This window comes from Phocoena phocoena, chromosome 11 (assembly GCF_963924675.1).
Source record: "Phocoena phocoena chromosome 11, mPhoPho1.1, whole genome shotgun sequence".
NCBI lineage: Eukaryota > Metazoa > Chordata > Mammalia > Artiodactyla > Phocoenidae > Phocoena > Phocoena phocoena.
The window spans coordinates 7,432,742-7,456,991 of NC_089229.1; the positions used below are offsets into that span (position 1 = coordinate 7,432,742).

The following is a 24,250-nucleotide window of genomic DNA, read 5'->3' on the forward strand; positions in this document are numbered from 1 at the left end:
TCTGTACTAATCTGGAAAATGCTAAAAGTTATTGATTGGACTTTCTGGTTAGTGCAGAGTTGGAATAAGAAGGCAAAGGAAAAATTTTAGGGGGAGGGTTAATTTTGCTGATAAAAATTAAAACCAAAGGGCAGTTTTCTGATTAATTTTTTTAAAGCAAAGACAAAATGGTGAACACTTTTTTGTCAAGTTATCTCAAAGCAAGCTTCTATGTTAACTCTCCTTCTAAGCATGATAAAGAGCAGGGGAGAAGTGTTTTGCAGACTAAAGCAAAATCTATTATTTTTCCACTGAGCTGTCATCTGAGAGCTCTAAGAATAAATAGTGTTTTCTGGGGAAAAAGTATTTTATAAGGTTGCACAGTGATGAGGACAGTGGTTTCAACCCTGACTACACATTAGAACCAGATGGGAACCTGGCCAGCACTTCTCACATTTTGATGTGCACTCCAGTCACCTGGGGCTCCTGTTAAAACTGCAGGTTCTGACTCAGTGGGTCTGGGGTGAGGCTTGAGGCTCTGCATTTCTAACAAGCTCCCAGTGCTCTTGTTGATGCCGATGCTGCTGATCCATGGGCCGCATTTTGAGTAGTAAGGCCTACACCACCTGAATCCGATGAACATCCTTGATGTACATTAAGAGTCTTTACTACAATTAGGTGATGCCAAGTTGCAGGCTACAGCAGATAAAGACTAAGATAGTCCCTTACCTGTAAAACTGAAGTGAGGATACCAGTAGAGAGGAAGCAAAGTGGCAACAGAGAGCAAGTGTGGGACAGTGGCCAGAGCACTGGACGAGAGCTGGAGACCAGGTCCCATCACTCACTCACAGTGTGGCTTTGTCCACCTGAGCCCATTCGTCAGCTATTAATGCGGATGGCGACACTGTGTACTCATACTTGTTCTCTCGTCCTCCCAGGGCCATGTCACCAGATAGGCAAGCGCGCAGCTCTGTCTGCAGCCATTCAAGTTTCAGGCGCAGCGCTGGTTGGCGCTACCAGCCCCCACTCCGCATCCTCTTGTGGTATCTTATTCATCCCTCCTGTGCCAGCATCTAGCCCAGAACCTGGCACACAGAACAGCAGGGCAAAGACAGCTGCCATTTTATCAAATGAGCAAAGAGAGGTCCAGAAAAAAAATATGCTCAAGATCCCACCTGAGATTCCTGCTGAGTCTCAAGGCTGAGCTCTCCCCTGGGCTTATGCACTGAAGGGGAAATATATGCATTTCTGAAGTCACTGGGCCCGGCAGATCCCAGAGAAATGGCCCAGGGCTAGTCGTCTGTCCTGGAAAGAGTGGGTGGAAGGTTTGGGCCACAGCACCGAAGAGTGCCTGAGACCTTCCCTAGGACCCACATCTCCAGGCTTCTTGCTAACAGACTTTTCCTTGGCAGAGAGGACAGAAGGTCCACCACTGATCTGGAACACCCTTCCTCAGCAGGGACCGCTGTACCCTAAACGACTTGATCCTGCCACCACCACGACCAACCATCCTTCCCCAAGCACCTCCTACGCTGCCTGACAGGGGCAGGCGGCACCAGAAGCACCAACACCCTCTCGCAGTCTCCGCAGCTCGCCCTGCAGCCTTACCGTTTGCGGACGACGTTAATGTTCTTCTCGAGCAGGTCATAGCGGATGTACTCACTGGGCTCAAAGTGGCTCATGGCCACCTCGGCCCGCTGGCACAGGACCGAGGCCACATGGTACTGCCGCACACCCAGGGCTTTCTGCAAGAAGAAGGACAGCAGCGACTGTCAGTGGAGTATTTAGAGCGGTCCACCCCTGAGAGACAGCGCAGAATGGTGAAAAAAGCAAAGAATTCAAGTGTCAAGAGCTATTCAGTGACTGCAGCCTCAGTTTCCTCACCTGAGGCACAGGGATGAGACAGTAGCCAAAAGGAACACAGCCTGTGGTAGCAGAAAAGTGTAAGGGATTTACAGTCAGAATTTCTGCATCAAAGTCAAATTCTGTCCACTTAAGAAAATTCTCTACCATCTGAGGACCAGAAAAGTTGGGCAATGGGGATACAACCAGCTGTAGCGATCATATAGTTACTGGGAAGGTTGAAGGAGAAAATATGTGGACGTTCCCATTAAGCTCTGAAGCACCACCCAAATGGTAGCTGCTATCCTGCCTGCCCTATAAGTTCCTTGAGGCTTGGGATCAAGCTCTGTCTGTCTTATTCATCTGTATCTGGACTACCTGGCACATATTTGAGATTTAATAACTAATGGTTGAATAGATGGAAAAATTAGTGAGGAAAACCTATGCATGAGCTTTGGATGTTTCCTCATCCCTTGAAAAGGTGGTGCCTAATCCTGCTCCCCTGGAATGTGCAGTAGACTCACCGACTGACTGGACAGAATGTGGCACAGTGATACGAGGGACCTCTGAGGCTAGGCTGCAAAAAGGATTGCTTCTGCATGGTTCTCTCTTTCTTTGATGGCTCTGGCGGAAGACAGTCACCACCGCTGTTAAAACATTTCAGCACGGCTTCCCTGGTGGCGCAGTGGCTGAGAGTCCGCCTGCCGATGCGGGGGACACAGGTTCGTGCCCCGGTCCGGGAAGATCCCACATGCCACAGAGCGGCTGGGCCCGTGAGCCAGGGCCGCTGAGCCTGTGCTCCGCAACGGGAGAGGCCACAACAGTGAGAGGCCCGCGTACCGCAAACAAACAAACAAAAAAACAGTTCAGCAGTCCTCAGAGAGGCCCACCTAGAGAGGAACTGAGGCCTCTTGCCAAAAACCAGCACCACCTCGCTAGGCGTGTAAGCATGCCATCTTGCAAGCCAGTGCTCCAGCCTCAGCCCAAGCCCTCAGATCACCAGGGCCCTGGCCGACAACCTGGACTGCAAGTTCTTGAGCGACTCTGAGCCAGAACCAAAAGCCAAGACGCTCCCAAATTCCGGGCCCACGGGAACTGTGAGCGAGAAACATGTATTGTTGTTTTAATCCTCTAAGTTTGGGAGCAACGACTTCTTATGCAGCAACAGATAAGCAACTGTTATGAAGGGGTCTGTATTAGTTCATTTTAAACTGTGGATGACAAACTTCACAGGGTCCATTTTGACCAAGGAGGAATAGATGAACCCAAAGAAGCGACAGAGGGAAAGAACAGTGGTGTTCGCCGTCTAGGAAGTCATACCCTTGGGCAAGGAAAGAAGCAAAGCTCAAGCCACTGCCCCAGGCTCCCTTCTGTATGTCACCAGAACATTTAAAGCCAAATCCTGCTGACCTCAGCATCTGAACCAATACAAATGCACAGCTGCCACTCGCTGTTCAGGTGGCCGGCGAGGAGGGCAGACCCCCTCAGGAAACAGCACCCCACCCGCCACCCCCTGATCAGAAGTGACCTCCCAGTGCAGACTGCAGATCCACCTGCCCTCCAGCTAAAAATTCACCAGGGGACCCTCACTCTCTGCCCTACTGGGTAGGGGTGAAGAACTCATCAATCAAAGGACTTTCTTTTTTATTTTTTTGGCTTCACAGCATGTGGGATTTTAGTTCCCCGATCAGGGAACAAACCCGTGCCCCCTGCAGTGGAAGTATGGAGTCTTAACCACTGGACCGCCAGGGGAGTCCCAAAGGACTTTCAACAGCCTGTGCAGAGGAGGAATGTGGGACACTGCAGCTGCAGGTACGGCCGCTGCTGCCTGCCGCTGCCATTACAGTGGGAGGCCCAGTGCACAGCGGCAGTCGGGGGGACCTGGACTTCAACCTGGCACGCCATTTACTATGTGAGCCATCTAGGACAATTTACCCTCTCTAAGTAATCATTTCCACACAGTGCTATTGTGAGGGCTAGGAGGTAACAGAAAGTACTTGGCACTGTTTCTATTATTACCCCTGTGCATTTATAAGCATACATTCAGCCTCCTGTGTTTTTCACACAAATGAGAAGCTATACAAGTTGTTCTGCAACTTGCTTTTTTCATTTATCAACATATCTTTGACATCTTTCCAATGTTTATACACAGATCTATCGTTCTCTTTTTGTAAATTAATTGCCCTTAACTTCAGTTTCCTTAGAAATAAAAATGAGTAGAACAATACCTAGTGTCTGGCCCAGTAAGCAAAACAAATAACTGTAATCATAATTATAGTGTAGAGAAAAGGTAAAGTAGCAAATTCCTAACAGTAAGGGGACCATTAAGCAATCTATGGACACATATCAATACTTAAAAATAGATTTAATAATGCTGATTGGAAAAAAAAGGACAAAATAATATGTTCATACAGAATACAACTTTGGGATAAAAAAAGAATATTTATTAGTGCCTAGTGTGAGATGAGCACCGTGCTAAGCATCTAATCCTCACAGCCACCCAGTGAAGCGGCGCCTATGATTAGCCTATTTTCCAAGTGAGGCAACTGAGGCTCTCATGCAGTGACCAAGGCCACAGAGCAGCAACCAGGACCCAACCCAGCCTGACTGGCCCACTTTCTGCTATTGCCCCAGGCCCTCACCCGAAGCTTTGCCCCTAAAATGGAGATAAACTCAATAGTGTTAATAACAAATCAACCAGCTACATGCTCAATCCTTAATCATGACACTGCTCTGCTTACCAACTATGTGCAAATGTCTGTTCACAACAGCTAGCGCTGCCCAAGAGGACTTCCTGCCATGATGGACACATCCTAGATCCTCACTGTTCAATACAGTAGCCACCCACCACGCGTGGCTGCAGGGCACCTGAAGTGTGCTGAGGTGACTGAGGAGTGGAATTTTTAATGTTACTCAACTTTAATTAAAGTTAAGTTGCCACATGGGACGGCTCAGGTTTATACATTAATAAGGATGGAAAGAGTTTTTAGGAAGCCTGAACCACCTGAATGTTCATCAAGTCAATTTTTCTAAAAAGCTATTTGGACCCCATCCCATGCCAGGAGTTCATCATCCCACACGACCACCAATCCATTTCTGAAAAATTTCAAAATATTCTCCCTCTCTCTGTTTCCTTGCACAGTCTGCTTTTTCAGGTAGCGGGGGTGTCTGCCCTCTGGACGGTATGAAATAAACGCAACCATCTTTCTCAGGATATTGCTTCCCAGACCTGAGGTGCAACAGAATCTCCTGAGTTTGTTAAAAATACACAATCCTGGGACTTCCCTGGCGGTCCAGTGGTTAGGACTCGGCACCTTCACTGCATGGGCCTGGGTTCAATCCCTGGTTGGGGAACTAAGGTCCCGCAAGCCACGAGATATGGCCCAAAACAACAACGTAACCCTAAACCTTACCCAGGTCAACAACTCAGCTGAGGGCGGGGGTCCCTCAACTATCTGAAGACAGGACTTAACCGTCCTCTCTAAACCCCCTCTTCTCTAGGCCAAGGTAGCCCTGAGTTTTTTCAACTTTTCCTTTACGTGGCATGTTTCTAAATCCTGCAATAGCCCAACCATGCCCTGTGCTAAGGGCAAAGGGACAGTCACTTCCTTTGCTGAGCTTGTGGCTGTCCACCTCACTGCTGACACATGCATCACTCCCTTCCTCCTAACCCCTCAATAGCCATCTTCCTCACTGACCGCTCAAGCCACACTGTACTACAGACTTGGTTTTCTGTGCAGAGCTCTACCTTAATCTTGGTTTAATTTCAGCACCAGTTTCTGTCTACCTCCAGCCCTCTGTGGTCTACAGGAGTCCGGGTCAGTCACCCCAGGTCCTGACAGGCTGGCCTTCCCAGTGCGTGTCAGCCACACACGCAGTAAGCACAACTCTCAGGCTGTTCATCCAAGTCTCAGTACAAATGTGACCCATTCCAGGCCAGGCTCCCCAGGATGGACGTTTGGTCAAGCCAACAGTGATCTATTTAGTGACAATCCCCAGGTCCGGGTCTTCAACCCACAACGATAACCACCTGACTGAAATGTCACTAAGCCATCACTTCTGTTTCGCGACTAGGGACAGCCTGACTGACCCGTCAGTTGCCCTACAGAAATAACACTCACACTCCCTGTTTCACTAATCTACTGATCGCAACAAAAAAGTAAGAAGATGTTAGCCTGGCTGTGAGACCTTAAGCAATTCACTTTGTTCCTCCAGGCCTGAGTTTTTCACACCTGTAAAGGGTGAAATCTCAGCCCTGTTCCCTGCTTCAGAGCCGAACTGTGAGAGGCTTAAAGTGTATGAAATGTCATGTATAACTCTGAAGGGGCTGATCATACTAATATGCTTACCCAAAGACTGACTTCAAGGGCAAGGATACCATGTATCATTCATTCAGGACCACATATATCTCACATATAAAATGAAGACTAGGCTATGGGTAGTCTTAGAATAAAAATAAAACAGCCTTACTTATTAAGTACCTGTTCCATGCCAAGCATTTTCTGTGCCTAATTTTGAATTCCATAGTGGTACAAGGTAATTGTTATTCCCATCTTACAGATTTGGAAACTGAAGATCAGAGAGGTTAAGTCAGAAATCTTACATGTGACAAACAGTGAATCCAGGATGCAAGTGCAGACCTGTCTCTTTCTAGAATGAGCCAATTCCCCTGGATTCTGCTACCCACTAACCCCACATAGCCTACCTATCCTTTCCCATTGGAAGGTAGCATGGTGTGATGGCTCAGATTGAAGACCTGTTGTCAGATTGCCCAACCCAGCAGCATCACTAACCCGCTGTGGCCCTAGAGAAGTTATTTAGCCTCACCAAGCCTTAGCTTCCCCACAGAGAAAATGGAGATAAACGTGTTAATAGTAAATGAAATAGTCTACTTTAAGTGCTTGGCACAGAGCGGGTTCATATGTGCTCAATGTATGTGATTTTTTTTTTATTAATTTATTTGTTTTTATTTTTGGCTGTGTTGGGTCTCTGCTGCTGTGCGCAGGCTTTCTCTAGTTGCGGCGAGTGGGGGCTACTCTTCATTGTGGTGCGCAGGCTTCCCATTGTCGTGGCTTCTCTTGTTGCGGAGCACGGCTCTAGGTGCATGGGCTTCAGTAGTTCTGGCGCACAGGCTCAGCTGCTCCGTGGCATGTGGGATCTTCCCGGGCCAGGGATCGAACCCATGTCCCCTGCAACGGCAGGCGGATTCTTAACCACTGCACCTCCAGGAAAGCCCTCAATGTATGTTATATTGTATTATTTTCATGGAGGAGACAGACACACAATTAGATGTGATGAGCTTGTGCTCCTTTTCTGGATTCTGGCAGAAGGGGTATCCTCTTCTTTTGCTTACTGAAAACATAGCTTTTGGCTGATCAGCATTTTTCAGAAGCCTTAGCTCATCTGGGCCTTTGACATTCTTGACCCCTTTCTGATGTATTCCAGCTGCCACAGTGTTTCTCCTTAGTTACTTGCCCTCCTTCCAACTTTGGCTAAGACATTCTAAAAATCTAAGCTGAGCTCTGTAGCAGCAACTCTTCTGTCTCTCCTTCAGACTACTTGCAATTTGTTAGAACTTGCCTTGGAAAACCTCCCATCCCTCTGAAACCCCTTCTGCTTACGGGATCCTGGCAGAGAGACCTCATCTATTTTGTCTCTGAATAATTCAGAAACTTGCTTTCCTCCAGGGCACCAAACATGCTGAACTTCCGTAGCCAGTACAAAGTCTAAAGGGATCTGCCACTGGGCCTTTGCACATGCCGTTTCTTCTGCTTAGAATGTTCTCTGCCCACCCCCTTCTCAATCTATCCTTTGTGTAGGTAATTCCCATTGATCCTTCAAGTTCCAAATTAATTTCACTTTCTTAGGGAACCTTCTTGAACTCTCAGACCAAGCAGAGCCTCCTATTATCTATGCCCATTTACTACTTTCTGACGTTCACTCGTGAGATGATATCTGTCTCCACTAGTCTGTAAGACCCACTAAGGGAGGGACTGTGTCTGTTCATTCATAATAAAATTCCCCATGCCTGAACGCCAGGTCTGATACACAGGTGCTACATAAATATCAGTTAATTAAACCAATGAATGTTGCTTTTACTTTACCAACCAGTTCTTCCTTATTGAGCAAGGTTAAATACAGAGCAAGTTTGGTTAACCTTGTGAGAACAAATAGTTAACAGGACAAATCAATAATTTGCCAGGCTCAGATGCTTGTGGTTAGACTGTAAACAGGTTGAACATTTTTGAAAGACAATTACGCAATACCTATTAAAATGTAAAACATTTGTACCTTTTGACTAGCTTTCCCTCTTCCAGGAAGCTATCTTATAAAAATACTTAAATGAGTGCAGAGACTAGCAAAGACGCTCTCTACATCACTGTTTTTACTTATTTATTTAGACAACTGTTCTTTGTCTAGCTTCACATTTGGATTGATGGTCTTCGTTGCCACGTGCGGGCTTTCTCTAGTTGTGGCAAGCGGGGCTGCTCTTTGTTGCGGTGTGCGGGCTTTTCATTGCGGTGGCTTCTCTTGTTGCAGAGCACAGGCTCTAGGCGCACAGGCTTCAGTAGTTGTGGCTCACGGGCTCTAGAGGGCAGGCTCAGCAGTTGCGGCGCACGGGCTTATCTCCGTGGCATGTGGGAGCTTCCCAGACCAGGGTTCGAACCCGTGTCCCCTGCACTGGCAGGTGGATTCTTAACTACTGTGCCACCAGGGAAGTCCCCATCACTGTTTTTAAAAGAACAATACAATTGTCCAAAAATAGGGCACTGATTGAATAAATTCTGGTTCATCCACGAAGGAATGCCATTCTACACCTTTTTAAATATTCAAGAATAAGATGATGGTGGTGGTCTAACAACATTGTGAATGTAGTTCACGTCACTGAAGTGAACAGTTAAAAATGGTTAAAATATCAAACTTTATTATGTATTTTACCATGATTTAAAAAAAGAAGTAGAAGGGACTTCCCTTGTGGCGCAGTGGATAAGACTCTGAGCTCCCAATGCAGAGGGCCCTGGTTCGATCCCTGGTCAGGGAACTAGATTGCACATCATGCTGCAACTAAGAGTTCGCATGCCACAACGAAGGAGCCCACCTGCCACAACTAAGACCCGGTGCAACCAAATAAATACATAAATATTTTTTTAAAAGAATATTTAAAAAAATTTAAAAAGAAGTAGATCTACCTTTACTGGCAGGAAAAAAATTTCATGACACATTCAATGAAAATAAGAAATAGCAAAATAGTGCCATGGTATGGGCCCATTTCTGTATAATAACAGTAATTAACGAATGTAAATATGTTTAGAAAAAAATTGAAATGATATGCCTAAACTGTTCACAGCAATTATCTCTAGAGATTAGAATTATGGGCACTTTTATGTTCTAGCCTAAGTATTTCTGTAACTTTTAAATGCTGCATGATATATGCGAGTTTCTTTTGTAATCAGGGGGGAAAAAAAGAATGAACAAGACAAATTGGTGCAGAAAAGCATGCTGACTGTAGTGTAGCATACACAGCAGGATCAGTCAGGAGCACTTAGACAATAATCAAGTGTTCTGGTTTTTAAAAATGTGCAAACCCTTTGTTTCAGCAAGTTAACTTACAGGAATTTATCACGACTAAGTAAAAGGAAAAAAATGTACCTTCACACTAGAGGAATCTGGTTACCACCAGCTCAACCCAGAGATCAAACAGCATCACCAACAGCAAGACTACCTTACATTCGTGCCTCTGGATGGGACAGCGTCACCTATGAAGAATTCTTGTCAAAAAATGTTTAACCTGAATCTAAGAAAGCTTTGGGACCTTACTTCCAGTTTAAGGGAAATGCAAGGAATAAAAGAATAATCAATTACATCCAGAATACGAAAGGTCTACGAGAATCTGGGGTAGTCCCTTGCAAGTCAATGTCATGGGGAAAAACGGTGTGTGTGTGACGGGGTGGGAGTGGGGAGGTGCTGTTCTAGATTAAGAGACTAAAAAAGTAAAATCAGGGCTTCCCTGGTGGCGCAGTGGTCGAGAGTCTGCCTGCTGATGCGGGGGACATGGATTTGTGCTCCGGTGCGGGAAGATCCCACATGCCGCGGAGCGGTTGGGCCCGTGAGCCATGGCTGCTGAGCCTGCGCGTCCGGAGACTGTGCTCCGCAACGGGAGAGCCCACAACAGTGAGAGGCCCGCGTACCGGAAAAAAAAAGTAAAATCAATGCAGCATGCAGACTTTTTTTAGAGATAGCTACCAAAGACATTTTTGGGAGAAGTGGGGAAGTTAAGAAAATGATACTGTAGTTATATAGCTAATTGACTTAGTTTTAAGAGATAAATGTTGAAGCTTTTAGGAATGAGGTGTCACAACACCTTTAATTTCTTCTGAAATGGTCCAGAAAAAAAAATAATAAAAAATATATAGATGGGGGGTGGGATGAATTGTGAGACTGACACATATACACTATCGATACTATGTATAAAATAGATAACTAATGAGAACCTATTGTATAGCACAGGGAACTGTACTCAATGCTCTGTGGGGACCTAAATGGGAAGGAAATCCAAAAAAGAGATATATATAAACGTATAAGCTGATTCACTTTGCTCTACAGTAGAAACTAACACAATATTGTAAATCAACTATACTCCAATAAAAATTTTAAAAAATATATATAGATGAAGCAAATAAGGCAAAATGTTGATAACTGTTGACTCTAGATGGTAGGTATATGGGTGTTCTTTGTACTATTTTCTACTTTTACTTATGTGTAAAAATTCATGACAGAAAATCTTTTAAGTAAGGCATCAAGTATGGTTAAGTCCATGCACTAGACATAATGGCTTAAATTTCCTTCTTGATTTTTTTCTAAATTTTCCACAAATGAATCATTATAATACTTCTTATAATTAGAAAGAATGTAACCAACATTAGTTTTTAATTAAAAATTAAATGCTCAGAACCAAAGATAAATATCCTTGCAGACTGCGTGCTGTGGACTAAAAGCAAAGTAATTCAATCTTTTCAAAAAGCAGCTTGTCAAAAAAAAAAAAAAAAAAAAAAAAGCAGCTTGTCAATAAGACATCCACAGGAACATCCATACCTTTGACTCAGTAATTCCATATCTGAGACTCTATCTTCAAGAAATAACTCCAAGTATGTAAAGGAAATGAACATTATAAAAAATGGTTTGGGTTAAGACAGAAAATTATTTTCTCCTATAATTCCCCAAATTTGTATTAAGGTAATACTGTGTGGATGGAAAGAGACTGACAGCAAGCTGTTTTTAGCTGATGTAGAGAGAACCAAAGTTCCCTAATATCACTGTAGGTTTCTTCTTGAACTCCAATTTTGAAATCCAACATTCAGGTGAAGGTATCAAGCTCAGAGTGCCCGCCCCATGGGTCATTTCTCTGTGTGCAGTATGGTGGACAGTGAGATTCCCCCTGTGACAGGAGGTGGTGGGGGCCAAGAAGGAACATTCAGGGGTTGGGAGTCCAGAGATCTGGCCTCCGAGTTAGGTCACAATGCACCCCTGTACAAATAATCTAGCCTTTCTGTGCCTTCTTTTTCTAAAAAAATATTTATTTATTTGGCTGCGCCAGGTCTCAGTTGCAGCTCGTGGGATCTTCGTTGCTGCATGCAGAATCTTTAGTTGCGGCATGCGGGATCTTTAGTTGCGGCATGCGAACTCTTAGTTGCAGCATGCGGGATCTAGTTCCCTGACCAGGGATCAAACCTGGGCCCCTTGCACTGGCAGCGAGGAGTCTTAGCCACTGGATCACCAGGGAAGTCCCTCCATTTCTATAAAATGGGAGAAGCAGATCATTCTGGCTGCATCAAAATCACCTGGGAGGTTTCACTGAAACAGCTTCTAGGCCCTAAGGGCACCCAGACCTCTCAATCAGAATCACCTGAGGTGGAGTTCCTTAAGCATCAATAAAGATTACAGGTTACGCTGATACAGCCATATCTGGGAACCACCGGACTAGATGTTCTCCAAAGTTCCTTCCAGCTCAGAGATTCTATAAATATTCCTCCCCAGTAAACAGGCATCAGATAAACCCACTTACTCCCAAAGGCCTAGGGGAAAGCATAGCAATGGCAGAACAGATTAATCTGTACCAAGGAAGAAAACCCCCAGAGCTCAGGTCTTTCTGGAGTAGCCACAGCCTTCGCCTTCCTTTACAGACAGATGTGGATGTAAAGGTATGCATATGTGCACACATCAAATGCAACCCAGCGTGGTGTCACAGAAAGCACACCAGATTCAGAACACTACCCATTTATTATTAGCTCCCTGCATGGTCAAACTGTTTACTCTATTTCAAAATACTTATAAAATATGGAGAATAATCCCTGTCATTTAACAAATAATGCCAGAAATTGTTTCCACATGGCTCCCAAACTTTTTCAAGTTAAGGCCCACGAACAAAGTAATTCTTTTTGGTAAACAGACCAGGTTGCTGCTGGAAGACAACTGGCAGCCTTAGTTGCTGGGGGATCGGGGTGGGGGGATCATTATCTCTTTACACCTGTATGTTATTCGCTACAGCACACCTGGGGAAAGCTTAGCTGTATCACACTAGACTCTAGAACACCACCACGCTCTCCCAGCCCTCAAGACCACAGTATGGTGGGATAAGACAAACAGAAGGTGTGGTAGTGTGTTAGAGTGGCTATTGTATGCGTTAAGTACAGGGGAAATACGAGTGTTCGGGTGAAAAAGAGGCTAAGGCCTCCTCAGGGCTCAAACAAGATCATGTTTGGGTTCAAATCAAAAACATTGGCTACAGATGCAAAAACCAGAGAGACTGAGTGATCTGCTCAAAAATCACATGGCATTTGTGGAGAGTCATCAGGGAAGGAGGAAGTCATTCAAAGTCCACTGTATCCTAGCAACATCCATATACTGGCCACGGGATGTTCGGAGCTAAAAGGAGCCTTTGAGAGGGGACTTCCAAATTTTGACTGAAAACACACAGGCACAAAACACATTTTATGTTGTGGCCCAGCAACAGGTACTGAGAGTGTGTGTAATTCACACGAAGTTTCACTAAACAATACCTGACATGTGCAGTGTACACTGATACTTTTTATTCTCTATTATTATTTTCATTGTGGTAAAATCTACCATTGTAACTATTAAATGTACAATTCAGTACATTTACAATGCTGTGCAACCATCACCACTATCTAGTTCCAGAACCTCTCCATCACCCGAAGCAAGCCCCGGACACACTGAGCAGCTGCTCCTTTTTCTTTTCACCCTCCCTGTCCCAGCTGCTGGCAATCACTGACCTGCTTTCTGTTTCTATGGATTTGTCTGTTCTAGATATTTCATGTAAATGAAATCATACAATAGGTGGCCTTCTGTGTCTGGCTTTTTTCATTTAGCATTCTATATTATCTTTTTTTGAAGGCCACTTGCACCCCATTAATTTCATGATCCAATAACAGGTCGACATAGGCAGTCCGAAAACACTATCTTAGAGAACTTCCAATTAAAAATATTAGTTACATAAAATGTATGGTGATGGACGTTAACTAGTCTTATTGTGGTGATCACTTTGCAATACGTACAAATATATAATCCTCATGCTGTGTACCTGAAACTAATACAATGTTGTATGTCAATTATAACTCAATTAAAAAAAAAATTACATGGGCTTCCCTGGTGGCGCAGTGGTTGAGAGTCCGCATGCCAATGCAGGGGACAGGGGTTCGTGCCCCGGTCCAGGAGGATCCCAAGTGCCACGGAGCAGCTGGGCCCGTGAGCCATGTCTGCTGAGCCTGTGCGTCCGGAGCCTGTGCTCCGCAACGGGAGAGGCCACAACAGTGAGAGGCCTGCGTACCGCAAAAAAAAAAAAAATTACTTGCAAACATCAAAGGCAAACAGCGACAACGAATGACAGTCACTGAAGGCGTTTGCAGAGCATCACCAGGCTCTCTGCAGCTTTCCACCTACTGTACCAGAGGACCCCAAACCTCAGCCCACCCACTTGATGCCTGCCTGCACACAACTATCCACCAGGAAAATGGAGAAAATAAAGACAATGTAGCAAGTTTTTTTAAAAAGTCAAATTTATTACATTTAAAACATGTTCTTTGTTCTGAGTCTTTCCTTCCTATACCTTTGATGTTAAAAAGGCCCTTTTAAGAAATAATGGTGATAACAGAGAATGATATAGTGGTTTTTTGGTTTTGGTTTCGGTTGTTGTTGTTTTGGTGTCCTTACTTCAAAATATTTAAAACCTGCAACCTCACATTGATCCTCTCAATTCTGTCTGTACACTTTGGTGCCCTCTATTACACAACTTTCCCAGAACAAGACTGTCTTTGGGGGATAGTAGCAGTCACTGGAGAAGTAAGATACAAGGATGAAGAAAAAGCTAGGTTTTTATATTAACTTTATAATCTCAGTAGCAGCCAGAAATATGAGAAATGATAAGCAGGGCTGACTCTGGTGAAAAACATCTATCTTCACTGTCATTCTCTCTGTCTCCCCTCCCTCCTACCACCAAACCTTACCCATTTGTTTACTCATTCGTCTGTCCATCTATCAACTAGTTACTGAGTGACTACGGGTGCCAGACACTGTCTGAGGCACTAAGGATACAGCAATGAACAAAATGGTCCAATACTCCCTGCCCTCTTGGGACTGACATTCCGGGAGGATAAGGGCGGGGAGGGGACAGACAAGTAGACACAGAGAAACAAGTAAAACCTCAGTCAGACGTCGGTAAGTGTCATGAGAGAATGAAGCAGGAGCCCTGGGAGAGGGAGCCAGGGAAGTAGGGGGAGGTGCAATTTAAAGTAGGAGAGTTGGGAAGGGCTTCAGTGAGAAGGTGACATTGAACAACAACCTGACAAAAGGTAAACGTACAGGTAATCTGAAGGAAGAGTATTCTAGACAGAAAGTTTAAGGATCCTCCAAAGTGAGGTAGTGCCCGTTGTGTTCAAAGAACAACAAGGAGAGACATCTGTATACCCACGTTGATAGCAGCATTATTCGTAAGAGCCAAAAAGTGGAAGCAACCCACCCAAGTGTCCATTGATGGATGATGGAGAAACAGAATGTGGTACATACAATGGAATATTAGTTAGACTTAACAAAGGATTTGTAAAAGCCTAAAAAAGAATCTGACACATGCTACAACACAGATGAACCTTGAAGACATTATGCTAAGTGAAATAAGCCAGTCACAAAAGGACAAATACTGTGTGATTAGTTATATGAGGTACCTGGAGTAATTAAGTTCATAGAGACAGAAAGCAGAAGAGTGGGCGCCAGGGGTTGGGGGAAGAGGGAAATGGGGAGTTAGTGTCTAATGGCTACAGTCTCAGTTTGGGAAGGTGAAAAAGTTCTGGAGATGACTGGTGGTGATAGTTGTGCAACAATGTGAATGTACTTGATGCTACTGAACTGTACACTTAAAATTCTTAAAATGGTAAATATTTAAAAGTAAAAAATATATAGGGGGGAAAAAAAGGAACAGCAAGGAAGCCAGTATGGCCAGAGCAGAATAAACAAGGAGGAGTACAGTAAGAGGTAAGACCAAGATTGCATAGGACCTAGGGACTTCCCTGGTGGTCCAGTGGCAAAGAATTCACCTTGCAATGCAGAGGACACAGGTTCGATCCCTGCTCAGGGAACTAAGATCCCACATGCCATGGGGCAACTAAGCCCATGTGCCACAACTACTGAGCTCGTGCACCTCAACTACAGAGCCTGCGTGCCGCAAACTACAAAGCCCACCCGCCCAGTCTACACGCCACTAGAGAAGAGAAAACCCGCACGCCACAACTGGAGAGAAGCCCATGCACAACGAAAGATCCTGCATGCCTCAACGAAGACCCACATGCCACAACTAAGATCTGACACAGCCAAAAATAAATAAAACAAATAAATAATAAACAAATCTTTAAAAAAAAGAAAAGGTGGCACAGGACCTTGTAGAATACAGTAAAGATTCTGGACTTTACTCTGAGTGAGAAGAGAAGCTAACAGAGAATTCTGAATGAGAATTACATGGTCCTACTTATTTATAAGGACCATTCTGGCTGCTGTACATAGAACAGAAGGAAGCAGGGAAACCAGATAGGAGGCCAACACAATATCCCAGTCAAAGATGGTGGTGATTTGGACCAGAGTGGTAATGGTGGAGGTGGTGAGAAGGGGATGGAGTCTGGATAGTCTCTGAAAGTACTAACAACAGGATTTGCTAACAAACTGGCCAAGAGGCATGAGAGGAAAGTCAAGAATACCACTGAGGTTTTGGGCCTGAGTAACTGGAAGAATGGGGTTGCTATAAACTGAAATGGGGAAGGCAATAGGAAGAGCAGGCTTGGGGGTGAGATCGGGAGTTTTTCTGTCCGACACCCAAGTGGAGATGTCAAGTAGGCAGCTGGAGTCTCATCCTAAATCCCATCCCTCTAGAACTTGGCTAATTAAATGGTTCATCTAGAATCACAGATCAAAACCCAAAGTGTCCCCAGATCACCAGATATCTTTTCTTCACGTGACAGATGAAGAATGCCCCAGGTCACATACCTAGTTAACAGCAGTTTGGAGCAGAACTCAAGTCACTTAATTCTCAAGTCAACACTTTTTCCACCACACTACCACCCTAATTAAAACTGAAGCAGGGACTTCCCTGGTGGCACAGTGGATAAAACCCCACGCTCCCAACGTAGGCAGCCCGCATTCGATCCCTGGTCAGGGAAGTAGATCCCACATGCATGCTGCAGCTAAGAGTTCACATGCCACAACTAAGGAGCCTGTGTGGCAGAACTAAGGAGCTGGTGAGCCACAACTAAGGAGCCCTGGAGCCACAAGTAAGGAGCCAGCCTGCTGCAATTAAGACCCCATGCAACCCAATAAATAAATAAATATTAAAAATAAATAAAGTGGGCTTCCCTGGTGGCGCAGTGGTTGAGAGTCTGCCTGCCAAGGCAGGGGACACGGGTTCGAGCCCTGGTCTGGGAAGATCCCACGTGCCGCGGAGCAGCTGGGCCCGTGAGCTACAAATACTGAGCTCTGCGCGTCTGGAGCCTGTGCTCCGCAGCAAGAGAGGCCGCGACAGTCAGAGGCCCGCGCACCGCGATGAAGAGTGGCCCCCGCTTGCCACAACTAGAGAAAGCCCTCGCACAGAAACGAAGACCCAACACAGCCAAAAATAAATAAATGGATAAATAAATTTTAAATAAATAAATAAATAAAGTTACTTTTTTAAAAAAAACTGAAGTAGTACTGATTCATTAAACAAATATTTATCCAGCCCCAGACTTTGTGCTGTGGTGCCTGAATTAGTGAGATAAGCAAGATGACACAGTCCCTCCCATTGCTGAACTTACAATCTGGTGAAGAAGACAGATATCAAGTAATCACTAGAGAAACTACGGAAGCAACGATATGAGAAGTGCTATGAAAGAAAGGTTAAGCAGCTATAACGCTATAACAGTATAAAGCTGGAGAACCTAATCTAGACTAGGGGAAGGGCTTTTCCAAGAAAGTGATATTTAATCTGAGAACTGAAACCTGACTAGGAGTTAGCCAGGCAAAGAAAGTGCAGTTTAGGAAAAGGAATCCAGGGAACCTGGCAGGCGGAGAGAACAGCATGTGCAAAGGTCCTGTGGCAGGGAAGCACCTGTAGTTGAAAGAAGAAAGAGAAAGCCAGCTTGGCTAGAGCAAAAGAGAGCAAAGGGCAGTGGAAACGGCAGAAAATAAGGCTAAGACGTAAAATGGAGCTAGGTATCACGACGGACCTTGCAGGTGTACGAGAAAAGCACCGCAGCAACCTTGAACTATAGTTTATCTGAGTCTTGGCAGAATACCTTGGAACACCAGACGGTAGAAGGCCTCTAAAGGAGTTGTGAGGCCCTCTCCCACTTGCTCCTTATCTCCCTGGGAGGCAGTCATGAGACAGTTTCTCCTCGCGTCCCAGGATCTGATGAGGTACAGAGCTTTCTGCCCTGGACTCTTCAAACTAGAGCTGCAGGATATAAACCCGCTTAGTGGCATCAAGGCTGTCACAGCTTTCAGTGCAGTCATCAGCTCCTTTTGTTTTGGTGCCACCCTTTTCGGTGTATGCAACTAGGACCCAAGGAGCTGGCAACTTCAGCTTACTCTTCTCAGTCTGTATATAAGTAATGAACCGTCAGAATATGAAAGTGGTTCATTGTACCTTTACCAATCAATTGGTCAGGCTTTGATTTTTTCGTATGGGCTTTACAGTAGGACATGTTAAATGTTTAACTTGATTCTAAAAGCAATGGGAAGAACTTTCCTGGTGGCACAGTGGTTAAGGATCCGCCTGACAGTGCAAGGGACATGGGTTCAATCCCTGGTCCGGGATGATCCACATGCCACGGAGCAACTAAGCCTGTGCACCACAACTACTGAGCCTGCGCTCTAGAGCCCACGAGCCACAACTACTGAGCCCATGTGTCACAACTACTGAAGCCCGCGCGCCTAGAGCCCGTGCTCCACAACAAGAGAAGCCACCACAATGAGAAGCCCGCGCACCGCAACGAAGAGTCGCCCCACTCACCGCAACTAGAGAAAGTCCACGTGCAGCAACGAAGACCCAATGCAGCCAAAAATAAATAAATAAAATTTTAAAAAATAAAAGCAATGGGAAGTCACTGAAGCAGGATTATATCTGCATTAAAAAAAAAAAGTTACTGTGGCTGCCATGTAGATAATGCATTCAAGAGGGGTAAAAGTATTCAATGGAGTAGGTTGATGGTGGCTTATCATGTAACCTATTTCCTATAAGCACATTTGTATTTTAACACTTGAACACCTATTCTGTGCCAAGCAACAGGACACAGATACCAAGAAGAATAAGACAGTCCCTACACTTATATACCTTAGTTTGGCCACAATCAGCAGTAAATGTAACCCACTGTGACCTGCTTGAGGAAGGAAACACACACAAGGGGCAGGAGTACAGGAGAGCGAACAATTAGCTCTGCTTGGGAGGCCCAGGCAAGACTTCCCTGACCAGAGCTGTGGAGGATAAATAAGGGTTTGCAAGGCACTCAGAGGACAGATAGTACATAAAAAGATACAGAATCATCAAGTGAAGTGTGCAGGAGCTACAAGTCACTCAAAATGGTGCGAGGTAAAAGACAAAGCAGGAGATGGTGGAAGGTCAGGCTAGAAACCCAGCAGGTTTGATTCAGGAGGCTGAATTATGACCTGTGGTTTATTTACACAGTGAAAAGAACTTAGATATAGCTCAAAGGCCCAGCTCCACCATTTATTAGTTGTGTGGTGTCAAGCAGGTTTCATCTTTGAACCCAGTTTCTTTCTCTCTTTTTTTAATTTTTATTGGAGTACAGTTGATTTACAATGTTGTGTTAGTTTCAGGGGTACAGCAAAGTGACTCAGTTATACATATACATACCTCCACTCTTTTCTAGATTCTTTTCCCATATAGGCCATCAGAGAGTACTGAGTAGATAGACTTCCCTGTGCTATACAGTAGGTCCTTATTAGTTATCTATTTTATATATGAACCCAGTTTCTTCACTTGGAAAAAGGGAATAAATACCCACAGTATTAAGTGAGGTCTGAAATTATGTGAGTGAGCTCCCAAATAATAGCAATTATTATGTAAATGCTACAAAGCAGGTTGTTGGGGTTTTTTTGTTTTGTTTGTTTTTTTTAAGCAGGTTGTTTTTTGTTTTTTAAATAGCCTTTACTAGGGTTTTTCCTCCCATTCAAAAAAGGAGGACAGATTTCATGGAGAAAACTTAGACAACACATAAAACAACACAATTTTACAACTCCCCACAGCCCATCCAGGAGTACTTACCCCAAGTCCCCTCCATCAGACCCCCTGGCCTGATGCCAGGTACCCTGTGGTGTTTAACAGCGACTCCAAGAGAGGCACTAAACACCAGTCTGTGCTGAATCTACACCTCCCCATAGTCCCTGGCACCAGGATACCTACTGAACCCAAACTGAACAGGTGGTAGGGCTGAGGTTTCTAAGCAAAGACAATGATAATAATAATAATTACTAGTAGTAGTAGTAATAGTGATACTTAATACTTTCTATTGAGTGCCAAGTTATAAGCACTTTACATGGATGAACAGCCCTACTGTATACAAGCTCCATTTAACAGATGAGGAAATTGAGGGCAGGAGAAGCATAGTAACTCACCCAAGGTCTCACAGATACACCAGCACTCAAAGACAGCCTGGCTCTAAGCCGAAACACTGAGCCTTCCAAGCACCAAGTGAACCCTGGCAATTCTAAGTATTGATTTGGATACAAATGAATTAAAGAAATCAGATAAAATCAAAATGGAATAGATGCCAAACTGTTAACAGTAGCTATCCCTGGAGGGTGAAATTATGGACAATTTTTTACTTTTTATATGTATTTACTTTGAACTTTGAAAATCAGAAAAAAATTTAAAGAAATATAAATTTATAACACATGTATTATTAAACATATTTTTAATTTGGATTATAACATTTTAAAAATACTAGATGGAAATATACTACAATGTTAATGATTGTTATCTCTGGGTGGGGGTGGGTTATCTCTGGGTATTACAAACAATAATAGGTAAATTTTATGGTATTCTTTATACTTCTATATTTTCCAAGTTTCCTACAAGGGGTACCTTTACAAATATGAAAAAAAAGTAAGAAATTAATTTTACCTTAAAAATAGATATTACTGAGTCTTATAATATCTGACTACTGTGGTTGGAGTATGAGTAGTCCACATCAGTATTATTTAAAGAAGGATGATGACTTGGGCGTATTTTTTAAAAAATAACTTATTGGGGTTTTGTTTTTACTTCCTAAGTCCAAAAGTAAAACATACTCAATGTTTGGTTCAACCTGGCCCCAGGGCCCAGAGACATTCCAGAGATCATCCATAGGCCATCCACACAGATGTCACAACAACTAGGAAATGGGAAAATTTTCCCCCATGCTTGGAGCCCAAGTCTTGGGGCTCATGAGATTCTCATGAGTAAATACCAGGCCCTTATCTAAAACAGATACTTCCACTAAGCCCTCAGTCTCCATTTTCTCAGGAAGTAGGGGGCCAAGGGCAGCCTCAAGGCTGAAAACCTCTCTTCAGCAACCTCTACAAGCCCCTGATTCAACATGATTAATCCAGGAAGCTCATTTTCTTCCAGAAAGTCTGTTCCACTACTAGACAATTCTAATACTTTACAACAACAACAAATGCTTCTGAACTGAAACACACCTCCACTAAATCAGGCACAGATTCTAGCAATGGAAATGTGGGCTCAAATCCCAGCTCTACCCGCAACAAGCTGTGTAACCTTGTGTGTTTTTACTTAAGCCCTCTAAACACAGCTTTTTTCATCTGTGAGTGGGAATAACACCTTCACAGGCTGTAGTGAGGATTAAAGGAGAGTACCTACGTGAAAGTACCCAGCACACTTCCTAGCTCCATCCTCTGGAACCAGATCAAATGAGCTTAATCACTCCTCCACACTTCAGCCCTTCAAATCACCAAAAACCATAATCGTGTCTTCTCCATTCTAAGCATTCCTATAGTACTTCCTCGTTATAAAACTCCCTCTACTTGGGTGGGAGTCTCCCATCAGGGTGACCAGCAGCCAGGTGCCCTCAGATCTGTTTTGGAGTAAATCACAGTAGCTAACACACTGCTCCATGCCAGCCACTCTTATAAACCTTGCTGGACAGAGCTCAGCCTCCCTAACTGCCCTGAAGATGGAGAGGCTCAGAGACAGGAAGTAGCCTGCCCAAGGTCACACAGCTGGGAACCTGCTGAGCCCATGCCCTTCTCACTATGCTACAGTGTCTCCCAACCTCCACAGGCCCAGCAGCCAGGTGGGCTCAGTGCTCCATGGTGGCTCAGTCCCAACTGTTCAACGCCTCTGGTGGAATCTGGCTTCTTGGTTCGATAGCGCCCCCTCCCTTGCTGGATGGGATACAAATCTCTAGGGCTCTCATGGAGTAAGGGAGGCTCTCCTGATCCTGCATTTACTGACACAGAACAAACTGTGAAGGAAGGAATACAACGAAAGCGGACCCACCAGGGAGTCTGGTAAGAAATAAAATGAAAAGAAACAAACAAAACTGTGCCAAGCAAGATCACAAAGGTTATCTTATGTCATCTTCCCAACAACTGTGCCAAGTGGGATTGTTATAGGTCATTCTGTCTTCTGTTTTAATGAGAAAATGGAGACTCAGACAGATAAGAAGGTAAATAATTGCACTAAAATGTAAGCTCTATGAAGGCAGAAAACTTGTCTAATCTGATCACCACTCTATATTCAGAGCCTAGGACACTGAAAGAAGAACCATGATTTGAACACTAGTCTCTTCATCTTGCTTTCAAATTCAAGTTGTGAGGGCCTCTGGCAGAGGCTGTGCTGAGCCATTAGTGCCTGTTCACGGAGCAATGAACAGTCCTTTTAAGAGGCTTGGAAAGGGGGCAGGGAGCCATGTCTCTCCAAGACACAGCCGCTAAATGGGCTCCAACGCAGTAAGGGGTTCCTTTAAGTAATGAGATGACAGATTCACTCATCTGCCTAATTCTCCTTTGCTGCTGTCTGGAGCAGAGACGCTAGGCACACTGTACATACAAATCCCAAACCCTGCTCTGGCCCCCCGGGGCAGCAGCCCTTTGAATACTTACAAAGGGCATCCTCTGTAAGCTCAACAGGCAGCCTGTGAGGCTGACCCACAGCTCTGGCCTCTCCCTCTCAAGCTCTGCTGGTATTTGGGGCAGGAGGCAATCATGGCCTCAAATAGATCCATATGCAAACAGGGCACGGAGCCAACCGAACTGTGTCCCCTCTATCCAGCCCACTCTTCAGAGATCTAGTTTCTACTCTCCATGCCCAGGGGAGTTCTCTGGGGGAACAGCTTGAGTGGTAAAAAGCCTGAGTTCTGCACTCAAACAAACCTGCATTCAAACTCTGGCTCTGCTGCATGCTGGTTGTGACCTCGGGCAAGCCGTTTAACCAGTGAGGGTCTATTTCATCATGGTGACAACAGGCTAATGACACCCACATCTTAGGGTTCTTGTGAAGATCAAGTGAAGCAGTGTTTGTCCAAGACCTAGTTCAGTGACTGGCACAGCGGGGCTGACAGCTCATTATCAGTATCTCTAATGCCAACGGTGCCGCGAGGCAGACTAAACATGCCACCACACATGCAAGTTCCTGGATGGTCTGGCCTGAATTTAGCTCCACCCAGCTCGCCCCCTCCCCTTCTTGCTTCAGCCCAGTGTATTATAGTCAGGCCCTTGTCTTAAATCAGCTCTGCAGCTCTCAGTGAGCAGCAACAACAAAACAGTAACAGCACACACGTCCAGCCGAAGGTGAAGGAGCCCAGCTACGAAGCACTGAAGTGTGGCAGTTACAGGAATCCCCGAGGCCTCTCTGCAGACCCCCACAACTGGCCACAGGATCGAAGCTCCCACCCGGAAACTGCCTCGCCCTCTGCAGGGTGAAGGCAGAAATCCTCCTAACTGGGCCTAAATTCCCCGAGGAGCTTCATGGTAATGCAAATGTAATTCTAAAGCACATCTTCTCAAGCTGCCCTTCAATTTAGAGAATCAGAAAACAGGAAGCCAGTGGATTCATTTGTGCCTCTTCTCCCAACTCTCTTAGGACAGTACCCAAAAGATTCTCCTGCACAACTACTACATACCCGATATCCATGGACAGCACGGGAGGAGCAAGCAATTTTCCCAGAGCCAGTCTTTTTTATTTTTTATTTATTTATTTTTTGGCTGCACTTCACGGCCTGCAGGATCTTAGTTCCCTGACCAGGGATCGAACCTGGGCCCACAGCAGTGAAAGCGCCGAGTCTTAACCACTGGACTGCCAGGGAAATCCCAAGAACCAGTCTTGAGGATAATGCTGTGGCAAGGGAGGCTGTAGACCATCTCCAGGACTGAAGACACAGACTAACTTTCACCAAGTGCCCATACCCTGCATCAGATTTCCCCCAAGTATACACAGTCCTATTTAATACTCAGAGGCAGAAGATACTGTGTCTATTTTACAGGTGAAGATACTGAGGCTCTGGAACGTAACTATTTTGCCCAGGGCCACACAGCAAAGCTGGTGCCCTTTCCTTTGGCCCAAGCTTTTCAGAATGAACCCAAGAAAATCATTCTCCATGCCTTTTAGGATCCCCTAAATAAAGAAAGGCTTCTACAGGTTCATTCTGGAACAATCTAAGGAAAAAGTCTGTCCTTTGTCTCAGTATTAGAAAAGGCCTATTCTTAAAATAACATTATAAACTATTCACAAATTTTTATAGTGTATTAGAGTTCAAAGAACTTTCCAGGGACTTCCCTGGTGGTCCAGTGGGTAAGACTCCACACTCCCAATGCAGGGGGCCCGAGTTTGATCCCTGGTGGGGGAACTAGATCCAGAATGCATGCGCAACTAAGAAGC

The 24,250-nt window shown here is 44.8% G+C and overlaps 1 protein-coding gene across 1 annotated transcript in view; it reads right to left on the bottom strand.

Moving 5' to 3' along the window:
- Nucleotides 1-24,250, bottom strand: part of ACO2 (aconitase 2) — a 52,097-nt gene that overhangs the window by 22,147 nt on the left and 5,700 nt on the right. The window contains exon 2 of the mRNA XM_065888395.1: nucleotides 1,588-1,724. Coding sequence (XP_065744467.1) covers nucleotides 1,588-1,724 — 137 coding nt within the window. The remainder of the gene's footprint in view (nucleotides 1-1,587; nucleotides 1,725-24,250) is intronic.